Source organism: Dermacentor albipictus, chromosome 6, assembly GCF_038994185.2.
Source record: "Dermacentor albipictus isolate Rhodes 1998 colony chromosome 6, USDA_Dalb.pri_finalv2, whole genome shotgun sequence".
Lineage (NCBI taxonomy): Eukaryota > Metazoa > Arthropoda > Arachnida > Ixodida > Ixodidae > Dermacentor > Dermacentor albipictus.
The window spans coordinates 36,589,925-36,616,182 of NC_091826.1; the positions used below are offsets into that span (position 1 = coordinate 36,589,925).

At 48.2% G+C, this 26,258-nt stretch overlaps 1 protein-coding gene across 1 annotated transcript in view; it reads left to right on the forward strand.

The window, feature by feature from the left end:
- Positions 1 to 12,888: 12,888 nt before the first annotated feature.
- LOC135914590 (E3 ubiquitin-protein ligase PDZRN3-like) overlaps positions 12,889 to 26,258 on the forward strand; it is a 192,039-nt gene continuing 178,669 nt past the window's right edge. Inside the window, exon 1 of the mRNA XM_070540363.1 lies at positions 12,889 to 13,754. Within this exon, the coding sequence (XP_070396464.1) occupies positions 13,734 to 13,754 (21 nt within the window). The 5' untranslated portion in view covers positions 12,889 to 13,733. The remainder of the gene's footprint in view (positions 13,755 to 26,258) is intronic.

Below are 26,258 nucleotides of genomic sequence, written 5' to 3' on the forward strand. Positions count from 1 at the left end.
GCTCGTCAGCCTCGCTCGCTTCCGTTCGTTTCTTTACGAGATTTGCAGGGAAGCCGACCCTCACTAACGAAGGGGGAGCAGGGGGGCTCCCCCGTGACGCTGGCAAGACGGAAGAGGAAGTTTTTTCGGGGACCGAGGCGCTAAAACCGTAGGAGCAAAACTAATAAACGTTTGTTGAGACAAGAGATCGAAACAAAAGTAAAGATAAGCGTTGGGGAGGCCCGCGCGATAAAGTGCGCAGAGCCCACAAGTGAGGGCCGCCAGTGTCCCTCTCCCGTATTTCCCTCTCACCCATTCTTTGTCTTCCTTTTCATCGTCCACCGTCGTAGCCTGGACTCAACCCTTGGCACGGCCATCGGAAATCAATTTTGCACGGCAATAATATATACGCGTATGAAAGGACCTTGCGGCTCGCGGCTACAGAAAGGTCGGGGGCGACTGAATACCGTGTTTTACGTCGCGTTGCGGTCACGCGTAAGCGTAGTCGCCGCGTCGGAGTGTGCGCGGCTGCGGTTAACGAACTGGACTTTGTCTCACAGCTTTGGAAGGAGCTGCAACTCGCTGCCAAGTCCAGTTTTCATATTCAAATATTTGTAAAATGCTGCAACGCGTTAATTAGATAGTGGCCAGATTTGAATATTCTGTTTTTTTTTCTTGAATGTCAGAGTTAATTTAAACTCTAGAAACCTTAGGAAAAAGAATTTTCATCTATGGCCTGATACTTCTTACAAACGCAGCAATAGATAGACCAGTCAGAGAAAAAAAAATGAAGACACTGTTTACCAATCCATCACACTGCACCAAAAACAAACGTTGCAGTGCCCTAAACAGCATTGTTTAGAGCCATTCAAGCGGACAAATGTGATATATGAATATAAAGGTTATGTGAATTTGTCATGATGTTTAAAATGACTTTGCATTCGGACTAATGTCTAGGCAGTCGTATTCTTCAGGGCAACGCATGATGCGTCCATTTTGTCCGCCTTCAGTGAATTAGTAGGTGCAATCGTGCTATCATTTTTCTTTTATTACCGAATTACACAGTTGCGAACTTCGTACGCCTGCCTCTTCTTTTTCTCTCGCAATAATCGAGAATCTCTAAACATAAATATCCGGCTGAAATAAAAAAAGAACATTTGCTCCAGTTACGAAACTAAATCATCTTTTTTGAAATGCAACGAACGTCATCAAAATTGATGCAGTGGTTGCTGAGAAATCCAGCAATTCCTTCAGGTCTAGATACATTTACCTACTCTGGCAGCAGCAACATTCTGCCACGGTGAAGACCACCATCTGAGTTTTGCTTGCCTATATAATAACTATCTCTCCCTCTGTCTATCAATATTTATATATAACTGTTGAGGGTTCTTAGTTGGGGTATGGGAATGACCATTGGATAATGTAATAATATTAAATAAAAACTTAAAAAGTATTATTTATTACATTTAAATTATATATATATATATATATATATATATATATATATATATATATATATATATGTGTGTGTGTAAAAGCAGTGAAAGAAAAGTTGTTTAGATAAGAACGCTGTGAAATTTTCTTTACTTCATTATGATGTATGCAACTTCCTTTCGGTATGACATAGTAACGCGTTCTGTGGAATTCTAAATGCATGGACAGACCTAAGCACTGTCAAATCGACTGTGCACGCAAAAGTAGGTTAGATTTATTGTGAGCAAACAACATAGCCTTGTGGAACGTTATGTTCGCAGATGCTTAGCCGAAGGTTCATGCACTTTTTCTTACGGCGGTCCAACATTTTACTATCTCAGTACATTTGATTCATAAAATCTCGTTGCATAATTTATTATTCTCCTCTCTTTTGTGTGTTATCATGGCGAGATGACCTTGTGGTCAGCGTATTAAGTTGCCGAGAACCTGTGGGAAACATATTTTCTGTTTCCGACATTCACAGGGACTACATCCAAGCACTTACCTACACAACATGTCGACAGCGCGGTATTTGATATCACCATCGATAAATACAATTTTGAAATTCATTGGACGTGTAAGATAGTTAACAGCCAGGACTAAAAGCCACGTACAACATTTAAATCGAAGCTCACTCTGCGGTACTGCCACCTTAGTGATACTTCTCATAGTACCCATAGCCTTCTCAAGCCGCACACGCTGCTTATTACCAAGCATTTGTCGGGTGCTCCAAAAGACCGCAAAGAATATGCAGCATTATTAATGAACATCAATCGCGGCACGTACTTTCTATTTTAATTACTGTTTAAAGGCAAACAGAAATTATACATACCAAGGAATAGGCGCTGAAAGTAAGCTCTTACTCTTGGAGAAACTGAGTCGACATGATGATGGAGTGGAATCGGAGCCCGCTAGCTAGCGCTAAGATGGTATGCGCTGCAGATAGACGCTATCGCTTTCAAAACGGATCTTGAACACACGAGCGCTGCAAACCTATGTTATTTTAAAAATGGTGCCAAAACCATCGACGACGATTGTCAGTGTTGGCGAATAGCCGAAAGCTATCCACTTTATTCAATGAACGATAGGCTTGAAGACGTACAGACCCTTCTTGCAGAGCAGTTTGCTCTAGAGAAACGAGATGGCGCTTTCGGCGGCGCGCCACAGGTTGCCTCAGAGGAAGCTTACGAATTCGAAATCATAACCACTTCTGCTTTGCCCCTGTGCGATTAGGTGTCGGAAACGCGACTGCATGTTCGGTAACGCGATGTGCTCGATTCGCGCTGCAAAATGTGGAACGGTAGAAAGAAGACGCGTGCAGTAATTGACTGCAAAAAAACACTGACTGGCATATTAAGCTATAGAATGAATCTGTGTGACCAAGCGCACGGACCGCTGCTACGTAAGGTCTGCCTTTGTTTCCGGCCTTTGGCGACGTACGGCTTTCCTCGAGGATAAAAGAATTCACTCTTCCGACAGCATTGTATCGCTAACCTCCAAGGAAAGGATTTCAACCCCAGCCCGCCGGCAAGGGCGAGTACCACTAGTTACACAGTGACAAAGGGTGTATCGCCACTTCTTGGCATAGTAAGTTTCTCGCACTTTACCTATACGCAGATCCACTCCAACTGAAACGCAAACTTGCCTCCACTCTATCGCCAACGTATAAAGTGAGTGGGCACACACTTGAATCAATGCACTTAAGCATGAGCGACAGCAACTACAACGACTGCACACGAATGATCGAAGCTGAACGTTTCATGACGATGTACAGAGTAAGCGAGGGAGAAGCGTCGATATATTTTTTCTAAAATCAGTTACAAAGTACAGAACATCTACGTTCCAAGCATTGTGCGCCGCAAAAACAAATCCATTGCAAGTGAGCACTCCCGCGAGGGATTAGGAGAGAATAAACAAACCCATGTTGACCGCACCGAGGAATTTTGCTAGTCAGAAACATGACAACTCGCTGTTTGACAGCGCTTGGCAAATAAAGAAGGAAGAACAAAGCACGCTGACCCTGATTTAATTTATAAGCTGAAGTTTGGACAGCTTGGTATAGGTTTTAGAGTGCAGCTGTTAGGTGCCCGTTCCTGCGTCGAGCATCGACGTCGGCGTCCCTCGGTGTAACTGAGCGAACTGGCACAACGAAGGAAGAAAGAGAGTACGGGGAGCGCAGTGGAGGATGAAAAACGGCGACGGCGATAGCGAACAGAGCACGAAGAGGAAAACGGAAGAGGAGGGTACGGCGAAAGCGCGATAAGGAAATCCTAGTGCCGCGGAAGACGGCAACGATGGCTGCCACGATGGCGACCAGACGGCGCCGGAGTAGCGCCGTCGTCTGTTCACCGATGACGCCCCCGATGCCATATATGGAAACAAAGCGTCGCATGAGCGAAAGTCTGTATGCGGCGGCTGCTGGGGAACCGCGCCCACGCCGAACCCACGCTCTGCGTCACGCGATCTCCCGATTAGCGAGGCAGTCGCGCCACACTTCACTCCGTTTGCTTACGTACCCCAAGAGACGGGTTGTCCGCGCCAGCCAATAAATCGCGGAATAAAAACGCGTATACAGCTCCGCTCAAGTCTCGCATTAGGGAGTATCGTAATCGCCGGTGAATTTTTATCCCTGCTTTTGGCACAAACACCGTATTCGCTGCTCGCACCATTTGGACAAGGTGCAATGAGCAGCCAAAGCGCTTACACGTCTTGTGAAGTTATTCCCAAGGTTCCCGTAGTCTGCCTAAGCACCGTCTATGCTATGCGCCGAAATAGAGGTACGCTGAGCCGCACATGTGTCGTGAATATCTACTGTATACACATGGAGGCTGCTGAAGTAAGCAATGGACGCATCCCCACGTGATCAAACATGGCGGCGCCCACGGGCTCGCCGTGAAAAGGTCTATGCAGTCAAGCGCCTCTACAACTAACACATCTACTACGAAATTATCTGCATAGCGAACGATTTAATATATGCCGGCTGAATTCCTATCTTTCGTACAAGTATTGTGAACGCATAAGCAAAGAAGAGCACTACAACGAATTTTCCCGAACAACGAAAAAATTTAGGCACCCCGACGGCTAATTTATTGTTTTACGACGAACACAGCGTTCTCTGTCCTCCAGAGACGCCTCCTAGCTGCGATCAGCGATCGCGCTAATCACAGTGCTAGCGACGCACTCGACTAGCGTGTCGACGTTAGCGGGTGCCTCCTGCAGTTCTATTGCAGTGCTTGAGGAATCGCTCAACTCATACGCTGCTTAGTGCAACACAAAAAGAAGTCGCAGTTGACGACTATGTGACGATGTTATCGTGAAAGACGACCGACGACGTCTTCGAAGCCTTCTAAAGCGGATAGGACGTGTATGCCAGCGAAGACAACACTGACGAACAGCCTGTAACCAGAAAAATAATTTTAACAGCAGTGAAGGTGAGAGCCACGTTCGAAGACCTGCAGCAGTATACGTGGCGCCGCTCCTATGTTTCACCGCGGAGCGTGCCGTGGTACAATGAGGTTCGCTGCCATCACAAATTCCACAAGACGATGAGTACACACACAAAAAGAAGAACTACATTGAATTCGTGTTGCATAGAGGTTTTTCTTTTGTTGAATTTATCTAGCCTGCTCTACTGTGAGTGGTACGGTAAGCGATCTTTACAACGAAGTGATCAGTATAACCAAACATTAAGGAGGTTCCAGGCACTTCGTAATAAAGGGGCTTTGACCACATTTCTTGCAGTTAGGATATTTAGGCAGCGTTTGTTGCTTCATAGTGTAATTCAGCTGATAACAAAGCGTTTATAAGCACGTCTGCGGCCATAGTAGAGATGAATGCAGATGGATAGATGCAGTGATCGTATAAGCCAATTGGCGATAGGTGCGTTGCCACCAGCGTCGGTGTGGAAAGCGACCGCGACCCTCCTCTCCCACAGCTGCCACAGTAGAAAGGGCGACGCGCAGTGAAGCGTTCAATCGTTTTGGTTAATTAGGGGCTAAATGAAAACTCTTATCTCGTCTGTCCTCCGTCTATAGAGGTGTTATTCGAAACGCTTACAAAGCTCCCCCCCCCCCTGCTCTGGCAGAAGCAAATGTGCGAGTTTTAGCAATTCTATATTTGTAAAGAATGGGGTCACACCACGGGCGAAGTGCATCGAAAGCTTGATGTATGCAGAACAAATGCCACCTTTGTAGGCGATTATTTATACAAGCGTTTCAGAGCTATACAAGCATAGCTTACGAGCCGGGCCGCAGGTTTTCCTAATGTTCTAAAGGAACTCAGTTGCTTGTCACAATGTTGAGATATTGAGAGGATAGGACGGGGTGGGGCACCTTGTACGCGAAGCGTGGACAAAGTTGCAAAAGCATCAGTTAATTATATATAGCCTTTGATATATGTTCCTTAAGCAGATTATCGAAAGTGTTATAAGCCGGTTCTTAGCTACGCCTCCCATGTACCTAGAGAAGTCTAAGTCACTCCGAGGCATGAAAAGCTACCAGGTCCCCTTCCAGGTCCTTTTTTGTCACGCTGGACTCGCATGCAAACTTCCGCGGGGAATGTATTTGAGTGCATTGGGAGGAATAGGTTGAAGCAAGTAAGGGGGCAACTGTAGCAATGACTGGTAGAGCCACCGCAGTACACTCAACTCAAGCGGGAGTCGACGGTCACCACGGCGACGATGCGCAAAGCTGGAAAGCATGGACGAAGGACAAATATAGGTGGGAGCATTACGACACGCAGCCAGCCATGGTAGGCGAACGCTCCGCGAAGCCACAGTGGTGGCCCAACACTCTTGCGTCGAGATCCTGGAGCAAGAATCGAGATTTGCTGAGACGCTTGGTTCCCAGTAGCTATGCCAGTAATTTTAACGCGACAGCGTTAAGGAGCTCGTGTCGCAGAAAAGCCGGTGTCGTCGGCGTCTGCGGCGTTGGCCGTGAGCGAGAAATCCCAGCAGGCACTTCATGAATATTGATTCGGTGCTCGCTTGTTCGGCTGCCCCGCCGTGACTCTGCCTGCAGAGCGGGACCACTAAAATCAACCGCGCACTTTGGCGTGCGACCACGTGTGGGCCACCAGGTTTGACTTCAATCGCGATGCGGCATGCTCCCTCCTGTGGTTTTCTTTCCTCCATGCTCGAGATTAATCGTAAAGTTGCTTACAAAATTTACTGGAGGAAACTCAAGCACTGCTGTTGTTCCGCGACCAAGGAAATAACGATTATTACATGAATTTGTGTGATTTTCGTGCTTGGAGCCTTCAAACATTCTTGCGACGTCATTTATTACACTATAACTTTCCACATTTCCAGACACTCAGTTTTCTAAACATGGTGAGTCAATTAGTCTCAGCACTTACATGAGTAATCATTGGGAAGCGTTGCATTTATAACGCATTAATATGTTGAAAATGATATGTCTGCAGAGTCACGTAGCCGTTTGACGCAGAAGGACGAAGTTTAGGCAAATACATGTGCAGCGTCCACCATTCCCATGCTCGCTGAATCGAAAGCATATTTAGCGCCAGCAAACAAGGACGGAAGGGAGACGACACCACAATGCGCTAACTTCAACAACTTCATTTTCAGGAAATGCACCTATATAACCCATGCACAGTGGCGCATTGTTAGCGCATTGTGGCGTCTTCTCCCTTCCGTCCTTGTTTGCTGGCGCTAAATATGCTTTCAGTTTACCAACACGCCCAACAAATGGCCATCGCTGAATCGTCCCACTTGCAACTTGTCCAAATACTAGCGCCACAGTTCCCTATACAGTAAATGTTGTAGGGAGCTCTGTGGGTGTGATAATCCGAAATTTACAGTATGCTCCTCGCGAGAGAGGCAAGGCGTGGATGAGCTTTTATCCCCACTGACCGCTAGTCGAAGAGGAACGGAGAACACAAAGTGGAAGCAGGGGATGGGGGAGGAGGGGGGTTGCTATGAGGGCACGTGCCTTTGTTCGGGCAAACCAAGCCTCAGGCATCTTGTTGGAACGAAGCACGCGAGCCCGCCGCACAACAGAATTTGCGGGGGCCCCGTCCCCATTTTTTTCCCCTCCGTCCATCCGCCGTCTGATTTGATTGCCCGGTCCGGCAGAGGGCGTGAGTGTACGGCCTGTCGTTGAGACCTGCTGTTCCTTCGCTAACCGCCTTCTTTTGCCCCAAGCGTTGCGCCCGGCGAACACGTCACCGCTCCGATCGTGGCGCCGTCAGAAACACGCTCGCTGCGCTAAAGAACGCGTTGCGGGTGGGTATTTACTTTTCTCCCGTTTGTGCTCACGGACCCGTGGCGGGGTGTGACGTCACGGAGTTGAAGCGGCGCTGCCGCCACGCGACGCCCGAGGATGCCTCTTCGAAAGAACGCTGCCTGCACTGTAGCCGAGCTGGGGGAACGTGACGTCACCAGAGGAGTGCTGCGGTGGCGCTGCCGTCACGTCACGCCTGATGACGCCGTAAAAGACACGGTCCCCGTCGCTGGGACACCACAGTCCCTGCGCTATATGCTTGCAGAGCGTGACGTCACGAAGAATCGCCAGTCATGCTGCTTGTGCACTTTTGAGCGATTGCTGCCTTTGCTCCCGAGGCCGCAAACGTGATGGCTCACAACTTTTAATGTGTAGCAGTCTCTCTCATAGAGACGTTTGTTACAGACTTGTTAGCCAGGCTGTGTTGCTATTGACGATGATGACGACGATTATGATGATGATGGCGGTGGCAGTAGTGAGTGGGACCTCGGTACCCTACCGTTCGTGCAGGTTGCTGTCAAAAGGTAACCCTAATCTCGCGTAGGGGAATACACGGCTTCTAACGCACCGGGGTTCTAGAATTGCTTCCATCGTAGAACAGCACGCTGTAGCGAGTTTGCACAAAACAGCGTTCAAGTATTTGTTATTTCAAGGACTTTCCAGCGTCGTTCCTCTTCTGTAGCGCGAAAACCCAGTGCCACCAGCAGCGCGCTTTCTGGAGACCATCGGTCTCCTTCTTTCCTTCCCTCCTCTCTCTCGCTGTCATCTTTGTTTTCCCCTTTCCCATTCCCCCGGTGTAGGGTAGCCAACCAGAAGTTATTCTGGTTAACTTCTCTGCCCTTGTGCTTTTCTCTTTCCCTTTTTCTCTCTTCTCATCGGTCTTTGTGGTCACCTCCACCGCGCTGCAGTGTGTGGTAGCCGGGGCATTTATTATCTTCACTCACTGAAGTTACAACATTGCCTCCTTGTTTCCTCAACCTGCTGGTCCTTGTTTCGTCAACCTGCAACAAATGGCGTCGGCATCAGTATTGTCATTGTAGTGGACTCTCGGATTTATGGGTCGCTTTAGCGGCAAGTACGAGCGTTCAGCACGTATGACACACTTCATTTATTCGATTTGGGAACGAAATAGTTAAGTATAGATTTTGAACGATGCATGAATACACTTAACGGCCTCTATCTAATTTAGAGTTTTGTTTGAACGGAATCTTGGCTTTAAGTGACTGGAGAAAGCCACTTGTAGTACCTGTGTTTGGTGACACAGACGCTGCCATGAAATGGCCGTTCCCGGAGTGCTTTATATTGTGAAACATGAATGCTGTTCTTCAAAATGTGGTCAACAAGCACATTACCGCTGCCGTAAACAACGGTTTTATAACAGGATTTCTTCAAGTCGCAGAGTCGCTGCCATAATGATTGATACTAGCAGCCGTTTTACTGCTGTGTATTTGGAGCCGAAACCTGCGGACTTGTGTTTGAAATATTTTTTACGGTATATTTCATTTCTGGCAATTCCTTTAGCTACCTGATAACACTGAAACCTTTTCTCCTAGCTTTTCGTACTTGTCGCCTCCCTAAATACCGGTACACTTTAATACCGGTTTTCTTTAATTTTTGGTAACAACATTTCCGGAAGAACTCCCATGCAATGGAAAGAAGAGAGGGGACCATGGTTCTCCAGTAAACTAATTCCTCTCAGCGCGAAATCTGATAGGACATTTTGTTTTCAGTTGCCATTTCTGTTTATTCATTTTTTATCTTTCACAGTTAGTTTCCTAATCTCCTGTTTTTTTCTTCTTCTTGATTTGGTTCCTCTCATCTCCGAAGCTGCGCGCGTTTTTGAGCGTGTGTCCCAGGGGCTGGTCCAACCTTAATTCTTCGTCCGCACTTGCCCGATACTGGGAGACTCCGCTGAGTCGAACACAATACTGTCACGCTGAACAAACATGCAACAGAGACATTAGGCTCCTACATGGTAAGTAGGAGACTGCTACTTGTCGCGACGAAGGAGTTCACAGCCAAACTAATCGCTGAAGTCGATTTCTTTTTGTCTTTTAGTTTTAAGCTCATCGCTCGTCGCGCAGAGTCCACAGTTTCGTTTCGTTTTCCTTTCAAGTTTCTTCGCAAGCTACTTCTTTGTCCCCCGTGTTTCAGCCCCAGTATGGGACAGTGCCGGTAGAAAGCACTGATTTTATACCATTCTTAAGAATGCACGTCCTAAGCTATTAGCGTAAAACGCAAAGTCGAAGCATACGTAACTGACCAAGAGAAAGACACTGCAAACACCCTGCTCCAGAATGAACAAAAAAAGAAAAGAAAGAAACGGAAGACGAGGGAACAAATGCAAGCAAGCAAACAAACAAAGCGCCCTACAGATGGGTCTGCTGGGCAGCATTAGCGAATTTAATATAGTATTACAGGGAGCAAAAAAAAAAAGCTGAAAGAATACGGTCTGTACGTCGAAAGGGTAAAGGAGACAGAAGAAGCGCGGGAGAATAAAGGGCCAATAATACCGTCGACCTCCCGCTTTGCACGGTACTGTATACAGCTCAGATGGGTCGGTGCGCCCAAGCACGAGATAGTAATACAAAGGCAAAAGACCTCAGTGGTAGCTCAGACGCGAAGAAAGTACACAGGAGAACCGAAAGACTACTTATGGGCGTCTATTGTGACCACGGTGATGAGCATTTCGGTATGCAAAAACAAAACGATGCTATTGCTACACTTCATGCTCTGTTCCTTCGTTGCATTAAGTATATATCTTTGATAACGCATAAATAAGTAGACGTCGGCACTAAGAGAATGTGGCCGGCCGCTCCTTTTCGAGTGAGAAGCAGAGTGATATAACGCTAGCCGCACAAAATCACAACAGGAAGAAAAGAACACAATATAAAATGACATAGACAAATATCCTAAAAACAAAATGCGAGAAATATTGACAGATATCTGTGCTTCGTGTTTTTCGGCCACCACTGCACCGGATGTGGTTAGATTTGCTGCATTTAATAAAGGTTATAATGTAGGACCATACAGAGGCAAAATTCTCATTTAAGTAATTCAAGGCTGCCTGTTGGCGGCAGGTCGGGCGAGTACACATATTAGTCCGGCGTCACCACTTGTTGAATTTTTTTTTAACGAAATGTTAAAGTGTTTAGTGAATTTTAACGACGTAAGAAATTTCGAGCTATAACTCAACAATGAAAAACGATATCAGAATTTTATGCACTTCACCTAGTAATTCATCGAAAGCGAACAAAACTGATGTATTATACGCCGCTCTGAAGTTTATCCCAAAATTGGAAGTAAACCCTTCGTAAATTTAAACCTTCTGAAACACTGTAACAATTTACGTAATTCGAAAATTCATACACAATATTCCACCTTTTTAGATAATCCAGCAGGCGCCGTTCACAGAACTGCGATGTCTGCTTTTGGTCGAGATTTGCCAATTTGTGAGCTTCGTGTGTCTTTTTTTTTTTTTTGCTCGTCGATTTTCAGGAACTTCAGAACAACAATTTTAGCCCATAGATCAACGCACTGAATCGCAGAATCACTACAATTTACCGCTTCATTCTCAAACGCAAGCCATTTTTATTCAAAACGATACAGCAGTTTTCTCATGAAAGCATTTCTACCTTTTACATGTATTTCGATTGGGGGCAGTCGGCGTTGCACCGAGCTATGACTAGTTTCCCCTTAACCGCCGCCACCTTGGCCAATCCAGTGTACGGAGTCGAGCACACAAAGGCGGCAGCCCCGAATCATTGACTATGCTAATCAGCTGCACTAGATTGTAATGTTGTGAACCCAGATTATATTGCCGGGGTTGCTAGGTCCTGGGACCCAGTCGCGCAACCGATAACCGACTACCCTTACATATTGCCTAGGCGATAATGGACGCCACCAACTTTCCCGAACGGCCACTTAGGATCCATTTGTTCGCTTGCAGGAGGAGGAGGAAAGATAGAGAGAAGGCAGTGGTGCTGACCAGAAACGTTTGCAGGGAAACAGAGTGATAACCGTTACTTAGCTGTACACAGTGGCGTTCAATTGAAAACCAAGCTTGAGCATTGCTTGTGTAAACGCTTCTTCAGTTGTACTACCGTGGTCACTATGCCAGATGTGAGCTGCACTTTGCAGTGGAGTAGCTTTATGCAGACATTAACTGTGGCTGCATAATCTGTCTATTTCTCTACAGTGAAAGCTTTCGCTGGTTCTGAAGAATTTTCGGCTCCTTAGAGAGAAAAGTTTTTCATCTATCGGGCACCTTCAAAAGTAAATATGTAGGACAACCATCCCTGCTTTCGAGACTGTTCGTCCCGTTATCAATTTTCTAGTCTGCGCCTTATTTGCTTCTGCATCGTATAAATCACTTCCGAAAAAGCGAATGAAAGGAAAACTGCAAGAACGCAGTTTAGGCGAGACCTTTATTTGTAAGGAGCGTCTTTGTAAGACGTTTTGATAAGCTATACCTAACGCCTCCAGAACCACTACCGTACCTGCTGGTTCCCTCAGCTCACCGAGCCCCACTGGGTTTTCTATCTCACCACGTTACATTCTTAGATACGACATAGTTTCGAGTTCTACACGGTACCGCTTCATCGTTTGGAAAGAAAAACAACGACGCCGCGTAGGTTGCGATTGCATCTCCAAAAACTTAAAACACGTAGAAACGCACATTCGTTTCCTGCTGCAGCGCGTTCGACACCAAAGATCCGATCTCCCCCGAGCCAGCCCCCAAACTGCCTCGGCTACCGGAGTTCTCCACGAGCCAAGTTCAAGAGCGCCACACGGGTTTCCTCCTCCTTTCCTACGAACACGCTCCTCATCCCAAAACCGTCTCCCTCCAAAGTCTGGGAGAGGAGGCCAACGACAACAAACACGAGGGCGAGAGAGGGCACGAATGATGGAGAGGAGGTTCTCAGATAGATGAAGGAGGAAGGAGGTCACGTGGTCTTGTTTCCCGTTGCTCGCTCGTTGTTCGCGCTCTCTCCTTCAGAGAGAGAGAGAGAGAAAAAGGATGCAGAGAGAAATGTTGCGATTCAAGGCTGAGGAGGAGGCAGCTTCGGAGCGGCGGCGTGTCTCAGGACAGCGAGGAGGAAAAAGAGAGAGGATATGTCGGGGGGTGGAGGGGGGAGGGGGGCTGAGCGGCCGCGTGAGAGAGCCATCGTTCGTAGAAGCGCGTCAGAGACGCGAAAGCAGCGCTCGCGGCTGCGTCTGTGGAGCGCGGCGTGCGATCAACGCCACGCGCCTGGTTGTTGCGGTTTTGCTTGTTTCCGCGACTGAACGCGAGGGGTTGCTGCTCCTGTTGACTGCCGGGAAAAAAAGAAAGAAGGAAGGCGTCAAATCCGACGTCGTCGTCTGCTTCGACACCGCCGTCTGGTACTCTTCCTTTCGGATTGCTTCGCCGTCTGCGTCAACGGAGGTCCCGGGATAGATAGTTTAGGGCAGAGTTATTAGGACGTAGCTGGTGATTGGATTCGCGGCAGTGTCCTTGTCGTCGTTCCCTGCCGATGCTGCCGTTGTCGTCGTCGTCGACATGAAGTTGTTGTGCGACAGCGTCACGTGATTTGTGTGGAGTGTGTCCAGGAAACCATATATCGGGCCACGCCGAGTTTGTGATCGGAGGGAGTGTGACAAGTTGGCCGCGAGTGGTGAGCCCCCCAACTCGTCGGGTTCGGCTTTGCTAGTTTTCACGCTGGACGGGGGCGGGCTCCGCGATTTTCGTGTGCAGCGAATATTTCGTCTTGGGGATTTGTCAGTGTCCGCGCTGTTTCGCAGTCTTTCTTGGCAGTGTGGAGTGCTCTTTTTCTTGTGTGAACTGAAGAGTCAACGTTTCAACGGCTTTGAGTGGAAATTTGAGCAGCGTCCGCTTTTGCGGGGTTTTCGACCCGACGTGAACTAACGGATTCTCACTCATCTTGGGGTGGAACCCGGGCAATGTGAAGCTTTCCACGCCGCATTGGATTTGCATCGACTTCCTCGTCAACTGCACTCGGACCCACTTTCTGCTGACCAACAAGCGACGCGGATAAATCAAGCATGGATTTTGTCGTGCTAAGGGTAAGTTTCGTTATCTTGCATTGCTCGCTCGTCGTAAGAGATGTTACCTTTCTGCTACAGCTCCCTTTCTTAAAGGTTGAGGCTTGCAGCAGACGACAATTAGGAAATCGTAAATGTAATGCAATCAAGTGAAACTTAAGTTTATTCGCTGCTCCTGAACGAGCGGCGTTCTGGCAAGTCTTTTTTTTTTTTTTCGGGCCTGCTTGTACCGTTCAAGTCGCATTCTCCCACAGGTCGCGGCTCGTATAGCGGGTTTGTACGCTAAAATATTTCAGCTCGTTTTTTTTTTTTGCTAATCCTGAGAAAATGCAGTTCTCGTGTGCACTCGGCGATTCGAGCGTGACCGACGCACATCTGCTACGCGTCGTATATTGCGGATTAATCAATAAACCGTGAGTTTGATTGACAGCACCCCCTTCCGCGAGTTCGTTGTTACGCAACCGTCCCGTGGTTCTCCGTGACCTCTGGCAACGTGTTTACCTGGTAAACGCAATTTTGCGTACTTTGCTTATGCTATTTCTACGCGTGCGTGTGCATGCGGGAGTATGTTTCTGGCCGTTTTAGTTATACGTGTATAAAGCCCCAGTGGGGCGTGACGTCGATCGTGCAGATGTTTCGCATCAAAGGTGACAAGTATCGGCGCGATATTTCGAAAGAAAGAAAGAAAAAAAAAGAAATGCACCATGAAAAAAATATATATATTTGATGTGCGCGAAGCGTGACGCCTGGGCGCCTACCAACGGCTGCCTGGCTTACCGGGAGGTCGTAATCGTGAAATATCATTTGCTTCTAATTTGACAAGTGGTAGCGAGATATTGGCACCAGGTGGCCGCTATTTCACGCACGCGTCTACCACTGTAGGAGCATCAAGAAAAAAACGTATCGAGTCACGATTTGTGCGCGCACGACGTTATAGGTATATGGTAGACTTTGCGCAGTGTGGTCCGTACAGCGGATAAGCGAGCGACGTCTATATTAGGAAGGCCATCGCTGATGCTTCGCCAATTGGCACATTTGAGCGCAAGTGCGTTGTCATTCATTTATACGTACATAAAGACAACTACAATTCACATAAAAGACTCATAGCACTTTTTAAGCTCGCGCGCTTCTCAGGAGATTTGATGGAGGTGGCGTTTTAGCGAAAATCGCGCCCGCTGATAAGTACGTTTCAATCGCTATTCTAACCTAATCGCGTGATGCCGACTTTAGCTGTGCGAACGACGTCGAATGAAAACGAGGAATCTTGTTTTCACGACCATTTTAACCACGCGGCAGGTCGTTCACGTGCTTCTTCGTTTTCATATTTACAATAATCGCCTTAACATTTCGTGTACTAGCTTAGTGTCCTTATCGCGGACTTTCCTGGCGAATTTTCCGCGAAGCCGTACAGGTTCCCTACGAAGTTCAAGAGCGATAAGATCTTATCGCACCCCGTGCGCCGAATGCTGTGGAGGCGAGGGAGCGCTGACGAGGGTGAGCCGAGAAGGACGGTGGTCTGATGCACGCACTCCTCCTACCGGGCCCAATGTTGGAGACTACCGGATAGAGAGCGCGGGGGGGGGGGGGAGGGGGGTGCAGGTGAGAGCGCGTCTCCTCCTCTAGCCTTGCTCTGGCTGCTCAGGGCTGTCGGCGCAGATTTTAACGTTAATTCACCGCCCCCGCGCGCTATCTGACAAGTAATCTCCAGCGGGTGCAAAGCTGGGGCGAGGCGAGTTGGCTGGTGGCTGCATGTCCGCTGTCTTCCCGGGCCCCTAGCGCAGGAGGTAACGCAATCTCACGTTTCGGAGAGGCGTTGAAGCGAGACGCAGCAGAAACGCGGGCTCCCCTGTGTTTACGCCCTTCATAGCGTGAGCGCTGTGACAACCGGTGTCCGCGGTCATAGATTGAGATCTGTTCGTCTTCGCCTACAGCCCGTGCGTGGCGTCGTCCCTGTCAATTAAATAGGGAGACGAACGTTTGCTGCAATTCGTACGGCCGACACGAACTTAACTACGAACGTTACTTCGTGTAGCTGTATAATACTTTGAATAAAGGGAAATCAGACATCCACCCGTTCGTAGCAATTACTACAAAGGAAACCCATGCGGGTTCCTCGAAAGGAGAGCCTGATAGTTGAAGAAAAGTTCGTCCTGGTCCGGGACTCGAACCCGGGACCACCGCCTTTCCGGGGCAGCCGCCCTACCATCTGAGCTAACCAGGCGGCTAGCAGATGGCAGGGCGAAATCGAATTTGTCGACAACACGAAGCAAAGGCAAGTGTTGACGTAGTAGTTCTGCGGAAACCCGCAAGGTGGAGAGAATTAATGAATGTGGTTGTATAATACTATAATATAATACTATAATATATAATATAATAATTTATTGTCAATAATATTGATATAATATTATATATAATATATATAATAATTATAATATAAAATAAGAATATCTAATATATATATGATATATAATACTATAAAACTATACTGTATAATATGAGGTTGTATTGTATATTGAATGTGGTTGTATAATACTTTGCTGTCGCTATCAATGCTTCGCTTTTCGAGTTCGAATGCAATATACTCAAGTTTTTTTTTGTTTTTTTTGTGTAGATGAATGTGGTTGGGAGTTGCTTCCAAGGCACCAAGGCACTGCAGTTCTAAACAATAAGCTTTATACGAAAGGGTCGGGACACCACCACCAACGACAAAAAAAGATTTCAAATCGTTGTTAACGTTTCAGAACTCTGCCCCCCAAGGGAGCCTTGTTAGGCAATGTACATTGTTCTTGTTATGCAAGAATAATAAAGCACAAACATGGGTTGTTTACCGAATCAAATCAATAAGAGGGTATGTATTTCACAGCTTTCAAAAAGTGGCCTGCTTTTGCTATATAGCGTTTCACTGCACACTGGAATAAAAAGAAGGAGCTCACGTTCAGTGGCGTATTTCCCTTCTCGACGCGAGAGCGATCTAAATTGAGGTTTCGCCACTTTAAGTCGATTCGCGACCATTCAGGCAGAAATGATGCAACTGCTACTTCATATGCGCCAGAAGGTCGTTTGTTCTATATAGCTCCAACGTCCAGCCAAGATTCACGCGCGGTGCAGTTGCAAAGTAAAAAAAAAAAGAAAAGCGAAATAAGACAGCGAACGAACACCGCGAAGAACCGGCGCCACCGATAAAAGGAAATCCGCGTTTCCTTGTTTCGTTTGCAAAGCGAGCTCCAACCCCCTTCTTTCCTCGCCCATATCCGCTTGCACGCTCAAGCACGTACGAACACACATCCGGTGGTCCTTTGCACCTCTACAGTTCCCTCCTTCGCCAAACAAGAACGTAACGGAGCATGGCGTATGGTCCCTAGACGTAACTGCGAGCCATTCCTTACATACGCGAGCGTCCCCTCTGAAATACTCGTGAATTTCCTCCTCCTTCTCCTCTCCGCGTGTCTGGGATGTGCGAAGTGGTCTGGCGATTACATCTCCGCGCCTATCTGCAATCGGCGCGCATCCGATTCAATTCGCCTCGTTTACAGCTTCGCGCTCCAGACAGTCCAACCCTCTCCGCCTCTCCCTCCCCCTCTCACCCTGCGCCCTCCCCTGTCTCCCTCTCCCTACCCCCTCTCACCCCTTCGCCCTTACCGAACATTCCTCCCTCGGGGCTCGTAAGTAAATATATCGTTGTCGGGCCACTTCTGCACTGAACTGCGACTTCTTGCTTCGTTGAACAGAGCAGGTTCTCCAGTCTCTATCTCTGTTATTGCTCTCTATTTCTTGAATTGTTTCTCTTTATATTTGAATACCGTACGTCGTTGAATACCAAAGTTCTCGATATTTCCAAAAACGTCTTGCTGCGCAATCTTTTATCGCTCGAGCCATCTAAGTAGGCGAATCGCGTTGTTATGGCGATAGTTACCGCAATGCGACTGGGGTTCTCCAAGAAGTAGCGGTGCCGGAATAAAACGCACGACTATATAAAAGGAACCGTTACTTGTGAAGAGGCGATGCCAATGCGATTGGCTTATTTTTTCCAGATTACGTTAACAATTAAATTACTCTATGCGGCAGAACAACGGGACCTCAATAAAAATGGCTCAGAATACGAGAAAGCATTTCCATATCTATGACGTCACATCGACATCGTGAACGCGGTGGACCATCGCACGTAATTCACTTCTCGTTTGATCTGAAAAGTTATTTCTTTTAATAATAATGATAATAATAATAATAATTATTATTATTGTTGTTTTTGTTGTTGTGGTTGTTGTGGTTGTTTACTGCTTTAAGAAGTGTCGAAATCGCTGTCACTATACCTGCCAGCCTCCAGGCCGAAAGGGAAATCCCCCTTGGGTGGCAGCAACCTTTCTTCGGAAAAGAAGCGCGCTACGTTTTGGGGCAACCTCCGAACTTTGACCCCTTTAACCCGCCAGAGGGTTGCGCTACTCCTTGCGGTCGCAGCACGGTGCTTCCATGCGCGAAAACAGTGCGCAAAAAAGAAAAAAAAAAGGAAAGAAACAATGCGACTTCTTTTTCATTTCTAAAGCTCCCCCACGATGTGCGGCCTCATTTCTCACCTGACCACAACCGCTGACGCCCCGCAGCGGTGTATACACAATCGCCCAACTGCTGGCTCTTTTAGTTGGAAGCGCGCCCTTATACGTCATCGTTGACTGGCACAGTGTTGTCGGCGCGCAGTTGCATCTGGCGGAGGCAAACGCGCACGAAAGCCGCGGTGCTTCGTCGTGCAGGCCCCGGCATCGAGGAGGAAGGCGACTGGTTTCTTTAGCTAACGGAGAGCGCAAAACGGACGGCTCTCTGAGCAGAGAAAGGGTGTTGTTAGCCGGTCGGTATGCGCAGTTGGATGCCGAAGAGCAGTTGGAGGCGCTTTGAGAGTGAGGATCGTGGCAGGGGGGGAGGCGGGGGGGCACTGGTCATGTCGCGTGCAGTAACTGTCGTCTCTGTCTCATTAGAAGCGTGCACGGATGCAGCAGTTACAGAATTATCCTCAGCATCTATTGGCGGATCAACGGGACGTACGCATAGGTGCGGAGAGCTTGCGCGCACTGTGAAGCATCTCCGTGGTTGCGCGTAATTGCGAATGCAGGCCCTAACCCATCATTCACAGTTGCTCAGAGGCTAGTCGTTCAGATGGCCGCAGAATGCGAAAGCAATCGCATTCTGCGATTGCTTTGGAGAAGGTAGGGAGGGGGTTAAAAGTGCCGCAATGTTAATTCGGAGCCTTGTATAGGCTACGGCGTCTTTCGCAGCCTGCAATGTCGCTTCCGGACACCAAATTCAATTATAAAGTATATGAGCCGGTCAATCAACCAGTTAACTAAGTACTGTACCCCCACCCACAGTGCAACCCCGTTCCATTCCCAGCAGGGTATACCACATAGGCGAATGTACGCCGGCATATAGTCACTCTGCTGTTTTCAATAAAGAGCTTTATCTCGTTTTCACAGTGTGCGCCTTGTCTGCACAGACGCACTGAAAATCGAAAGAGAGACGCCTTATCATGGCGCCTGTGACGTCACGCGCCAAGTCGTCCACGCACGTGCACTGCGCGCCTCCCGTTTACGCATGAACGTGCAGTTCAGGCTCGCGTCCTGTAGATTTCGTATACCGCTGCGCTGTTCTACCCGAAAGCGAGTATGCAAGTTAGCCCCGGCACGCCACCCCACCCCTTGCCCCCCATTCCTCCCCCTTTGCCCACCCCTTTGCCCCCCTTCCAGGCCACCGCGCGCGGAGGCCATTTCGGCTCCGCTAACGAGCTGCCAGAACATCGCCGACGTGCGCGGGCGCGCGGACGGATGACGTCCGGGGAGCAGCTAGCGCGCGAGTTGTCGTCTTCGAGTCCGCCTACCCCCCCTTGCCCCCCCTCCCCCACCCCCCCGCGCACCCCCCTCCTCCCCCCGTTCTCGTCTCTGCAGTCTCGCGAGCGCGTCTCGTCGCGACGCCGACCTCCCACGTGGTAGTTTAGCCCGAGGTAGAGAATAATGTGTCCAACGGGCCGCCGCCCCGGCTGCATGCGGCGTTCCCTTGTAACGAGCGTGTAAAAGACGCCGGCTGCGACCATTAGGGCGCTTTATCTTGACGTGCCACTTATTCATCGCCGTTACCTTACGACGTCCATGTCGGGACGTTGTTGGAACTCTGTATGAAGAGCTAAACTCGCGACGCCTGGTGACGCGCGGTTCCTTAACGGAACGCGGACGGTATACATATTTTTTCCGGCTTGTCACGTTGATTGCGCTAAACGATATATGTTTCTGCGGCCCTATGACCCATTAGCGTAAACCTGGGGGTGCCATTATGCGAACATTGTAACATGTTCTGCCACGTTGTCGAATTGGCCATTTTGTCAGCTCCGATTGGCCCAGACGGCTGGCACGGCTTCCCTGATTGGCTCAAAACGACTCCATCACGGAATTCGACAATATGGCGGAATTTGGCAATGTTCGCAATGGCACCCCTGCGCCGTCCTCGACTTCGACGCTGTCTTCGCGAATATATATATATATATATATATATATATATATATATATATATATATATTGTTTTTGCCGGCTGTGTCAGACTAGGCAGTTTCCATAAACCGACGTATGCGATGTGTTTCTGGCTCCCAAAATCACTTGCGCCGCATTCACCCAGCAATCGCATAGCCTTTAATACTCATATTTTTTACCTCTAGAGGCCGCCACCGTGTGAGGCATGGATTTGGAAACCACCTATTCAAGCAAGACTTATGATGGTCGCTGTCTGCTTGACTGTCTGTTTAGCCGTCTGTATATATACGGCGACTAGTGGAGCAGACACATTTCCATTGATCCCTACCGGTTACCACTCCGACTTCTCTGCGGATTTCCGCGTTCGCATATTCGCATGTGGCCTTTTTAAGAGCGAAGCTTTCCTTTGCGAATCTTGCCGGGTTTCTTGACCGTGACTGCGTCCTGGATGTTCTCTTGCCGAATACGCCAACCAATCACAGCGGAGTACGCACGCCGCGCGTCCTGCTGAGTTCCTCGCACCACCACCAGGTGGCGCTCGCCTTCGCGCCTCCAAGGCAGTGGCGGCGCCAGCCGTGCGGGGGGGGGACAGGAAAAAAAGAACCAGAAAGCTCGCCCTCGCGCATCCGTGGTTGCACGGTAACGAGGAAGTAAACGTTTCCGATTCGAATTGCGATACGTAGGTATTAGCATGTTGCGTCTGAAACCATGATGCGTTCAGGTAGACCGTGGTACTCGCTAGTAGTCAGCAACTCCGCTTAACAAAAGGCTCGGTATAGTTTGTGTACGCTTGTGTAAGTGTGTGTGTGTGTGTGTGTGTGTGTGTGTGTGTGTGTGTGTGCGTGTGTGCGTGCACTCGTGCGTGCACTCGTGCTTAGACTCTTCATGCACTCACACAAAGGTTCGCTGTACATAGATTCCAACTCGTCGGACCTGCTGCATCTTTTTTTTTTCTGTGGCTTTAACGAACGTACCTCTGTTCCTTGCGAGAGGGACGCCGACCTCCCACGTGGTTCTTCCTTATGAAAAAAAAAAGAACAACAAGAATGTGGTCAGTGCCGCCGCGGTCTGCGGTCGGCGTTCGTAATAAGCGCGTAAAGACGCCGGCGTCCATTACCGCCCGCCAGGATAAGGGCGAAGAGGCAGACGAACTCGTGGTCACTGCGCTTAGTCACGAAGTCAATTTGGGCGCCCAGAAAAAGAACACAAAAAAGGAACAAGAACAGGAAAAGAAGCAGCAGCAGACGACACGTACACCGCGGCGCGGAACCGTGCCGTCTGCAATATCGTTCCTTAATATATCCTACCCGGCAAAGAAGCTCACATAGAGTTTCCTACAAAGATCACTACGGGGATCTACAGCGCTACGATCGCTTACGATTCCATTGCCACGATGGAAAACGCGTGGTGTTCTCTAATCGTCGCGCTGTGGCTATTATTTCCCGTTACTCATATTGTATGGCGTTATTTACTTCGTTTAATCTCTTTTTGCGGATTTTCCCCATGAATTGGTCGTTTTCGTTTCCCAAACTCGCAGGAGGCATTCACTTCCTACGCACAGGCGTATCTAGTCGTCGCGATTTGTTCTATTTATTGCGGAACGTTTCGTCGGAAAGGTTAATCGATTTTGCAGAGTTAATAAAGCCGTTCGAAGGCAGAAGTACGAAGTTTAGGCAAATCCATTTACCAGACGACCATCACTCCCGTGATGGCCGAACCGCCACACTTGCAGGCCCCCAGACACTAGCGCCAGAGTTGTGAACGGTGAATTTTTTAGGAAACTCCATGACAGCTGGTTTGCGCAGGGCAACAATTGTCGGGGTATCCAAAGTCAGAAAGTCGTCACAAGATTTCCTCAAGTAGCCAACCGAAGTCGAAAGAGGGCAGAAGTGGAGAAAGGGTCAAGAGAAAGGATGTATAGAAAGACGTGGCAGGTTGTAGCAGACGTACTTCTGGTTGGCGACCCATGCACTAGTGTGAAAGGGTGTACAAGGACAGAACAAGAAAGGTAGCGTAAAGGGATGGAAAGATGGAAATAATGTGACCAAGTTCTGAATCTATAGTGCATATGTAGCAAACAAAAATTCCGAAGCTACCGCCCCAACTAGTGCGCATAGGCCCCATTGCAAGTACTGTTTCTCGTTTTCTTTAGGGTATTCTTGCGTGGACACCACTTTCATTTCTGTATTGGAGCTATATTGGGGTGCATGTATACGTTTTCTATTTGTTTGTTGTATTTCTCACCTTTCTTTCTTTTTTCAAAATTTATTGGCTCTCCTGTTATGAATCCGTACACCTGCGTGACTTGATATATTCCCGCGGCACAATTAACGGCAATCTTGCGCGAGCCTGTAGATGCATTTTGAACATTAATCGCATTCACTTCACAAATTCACTTCACAAATTCGCATAACGTTGGCGCTATGACGAAATTGTAAGTAGGAAGAGATTCGATTCTCGAGAGTTCACGACTTGAAACTTAGGTAGATTTCTCAATAAAGGGATAGCGAGGAATACCAGACGGAGTTCGTCATTCACTAATGCGCTGGTAATTCACGCACTAATGCAAAAGCGGAGTGCACAGATGCAGCTCAGTGCATACTTTTTTTCTTGAGTTTTCATTTTGTACGTAGATAGCGAATATAGTGTTATCGATATGAGGAGCATAGTTGTCCCTAAACGTGGGTATCTAGTACATCCCGCTAGTTTTGAAGAAGGCAACTATTGTATTTCGTATAGGAAAGAGGCCAAATCTTCAACTGCTTACAACGCTCAGAATTGTGTCAATACTAATGTTCATATACCTTCTTTACCATGGTCAATGCAACGGGTGCCGTCCACACTACTTGCAGATCCCTTTTAATTTACGCGCTTGACCAGGACTATGCACAATTAAGGCCATTCCACAGCCACCTAGTCGCGTAACCTCCCATAAATATATTCCTTGCTTCCGCAAGCCAATTCTTGTTTAGAACAAACTATCTCACGCTGAGTACGAGCTGTTCTACACTGGATTTCTTTATGGGACTCACAGAGGAAGCGGAATGTTTCAGTTTCTTTTTATATTCCGTTATTTCCCTACCTTCGAATTTGTTTCGGTTGCTTGATGAAATTTAGTTTTGTGCTATCGTTCGTGTACTGATTGTCTGGCCTGCTCCTGCACGGGCCCCAAGAAATGGCCTGCAGTATCAGAACACAAATAAATAAATGTCTTTTTTTTTTTGCATGTCTGCATGTCCCATCCTCTCCGCTTCTGTCCCTGTTTTCCTCGCACGCTCGCAGTTCCTCGTTCTTAGCTTTAGCTCGCCTTTCTTTCCTCATCGTGCCAAAGCAAGAAAACGTACGGCACCATGGGTCGTGTTAGAGATAACCGACCCTCTAATCCGTCCCAGCCGGAGGGGGCCTCCCCGTCCGCCTCTGCAGCCCAAAGACATGTACGGAAGCTCGAGCCGGAGGTACTTTATTACGAGAGCCACTGCGGGCGTCGTTTCGTTATCCTAACTTTCTTGTTTTGTTTTTTTCTAAGTTCCATTCGCTTTGATGTATATATATCTTTTACGTTCCATCAGTATCTCGTTCACGCCAGACGCTCCGCCGCACATGGCCTCCCTCAAAGCGACCTCCGTGTGTTCTACCAGGAATGGCGTCGGTTTCATTTCCGGTCTGTCGCACCAGCCGGCGCTGTCTTCTACTGCTTCCTTTCGACACCGTATACTCTGTCTCTCTCTCTCTCTCTCTCTTTATTTTCTTCGTCAAAGTAAAGTTCGAATCTTTCTCTACTTGTTTTCGTTTTCTTTTCATATTTTTTGTAGTTCTGTTCCGACTCGTATGCGTCGCGTTACTGCAGTAGCAAACCACGCCCCTTTCCCACCCACTGCTACGTGTTCCTCGTACGTACTTATTTGTCTTTGCTGCAGCGCTCCCCAATTTGGCGGTCTGGTTCGCGACGTCGTAGTCGTAATCTGCCGCGGAATGTGTGGCGGACGTTATTTATGGCTGCGTCTCGACGATATTTACTTTATCGCGATTCCTGGAGCTCAGGAAAGATTTAAAAAATAAAAAGATTAGCGGGTAGAGGTTAAGGGGGGGGGGGGACGGAGGGGCGGCAGCGAGAAATTTGTAACGCTTGAGATTCTTCGAGGAATCCGGAAACGTGACGCGTACACTGCCGTGTGTTTCGGGGGACACACGTGCGACTGTAATTTTTTTGGGCTGATTTTACGAGCCACGCTATAAATCATCTCACGAGTATGAGTGAATCATAGATATATGTTTGAGGGCTGAGAAATGTTGCGGACTCGGCGCGCGGTAATTTTTCTCGCACATCAAAACGTGCGCGCGATTTCGTTCTTGGACGAAGTAGCTGTCTCAGACAAAAAGAAACGAAAAGAAAAAGTAGTAAGCTTTCTACAATATCTGCCGCAGAGGTTAGTGCGGCAACGGAATTACGAATAGGCAGATGAGGGTAACGTGATCTCCTCTCCTGACCTCCCCCTTCGTCCTCCTCCGCCGAAAATGCGCTATATAGCCTCAACTGCCACCTGATCGGCCAAACGATCACACTGTGTCCAAGTATAAATGCGCGTTTTGTGTCATTTAGTCTACTCATTCTGAAGTTGATTGCGGCTGCAGATATTTGGCCATGCTTCGCTATAGGGTTCATTCAGTGGGTGTTGGCACGAACGGAGTGCACGCATATCTCGGTCGAAGAATAAAAAAAGAAAATATAGGAAAGAAAAGCTCTTATAACGGAGTTAATGAGGCGTTTTAAAGCTGTAACATTCTCAAGGGAGAGTTATACCGAGATTCCCAATGTTCCTTGAGTACACACCACCTCCGCACTTGCGCCGCGCGCAACTTCCTGCACAAAGTAACCTGCGGGCTATATTTGTACGCAGTTGTTGCGCGAGTGTCTGCAAGTTTCTTTTTTTTTTTTTGTATTCTCAAGAGGGAGTTGCCAGGGCTCCCCCTTGTCCTTGAGTGTTATAGATTCTGCGCAGTCTAAATATCCTGCGGAGCTGCTGAGTCCGTATACGCTTTCTGTACGAGATGACCTACTGGCAATCTTCGCACAATTTTCACGTCCCCGAGTGCGACCACATATGCTTTGAAACGAGAGTTAAACGTCGGGCAAGCAGTCGCAACCTCTCCTCTCCCCCTTAGAAGGGAGTCGTTTGGACTCTCTTTGTTCCTAACAGTTTACTCGTTGAGCGCACTTGGTTACATCCGTAATTTTCTATTTAATACGACCTACTACTACAATCCTTCAGCAAATGTTATGCGTCAATATCGGCATATATACAGCTTACGCTTCCCTGCACGCAGGGTTCAAGTACACCACGCTATTGGTGATCTGTGCGCAGTTGTTACACCGACCGTCTTCCGCGATAACGCTTTACGAACCTCCCGACTCAAAATAACGGGCCCGCGCGAGAACTGAGCAGCAAAGTGCGTGCTAAATCAGGCAGAGGCGCGAGGCATTTTGCAGATTGCGCGCACGGGCCGACCGTGACCGGAAGCGTGCTAGATTCACTTCCGGGCATCTCGCTGCGAACGTCAGCGTGACCTTTAATGTTTTTCTTTAACTTTTTTTTTTTAGTGAGGTGCGCGCGGTCTGAGTCTCGAGACATATCGAGTCCATCTCTCCCGTCCACCCAGCGCCTGAATTCCGCTCACGTATACGCGGCGGAGGGCAGAGGGGGGTGGGTTTGGGCCGGACGTCGCAGCCTCTTCATTTCGGCATTGTCGGTTCCGTACCGGGACCCCCCTTCTTCGCCCACTTCGTCGCCTTTTTCGCCCGCCTTGATTGCGGCCCGTTGTCTTCGCGTTGGTGAGTTTGTACGTGATACGTGTCAGCGCCGTACCCTCGACATTTTTTTTTATCTAACACGCTATTTAAAGCCTGGAGACGTGGGTCGGCCTGCTCTTTGTACGTTTACCTGAAGTGTATAGTGCGCATTCTCGATCGATTTTGCGCAAAAGTCCGAGTTTCTGACACTCATTCGAGCTTTTCGGGAAC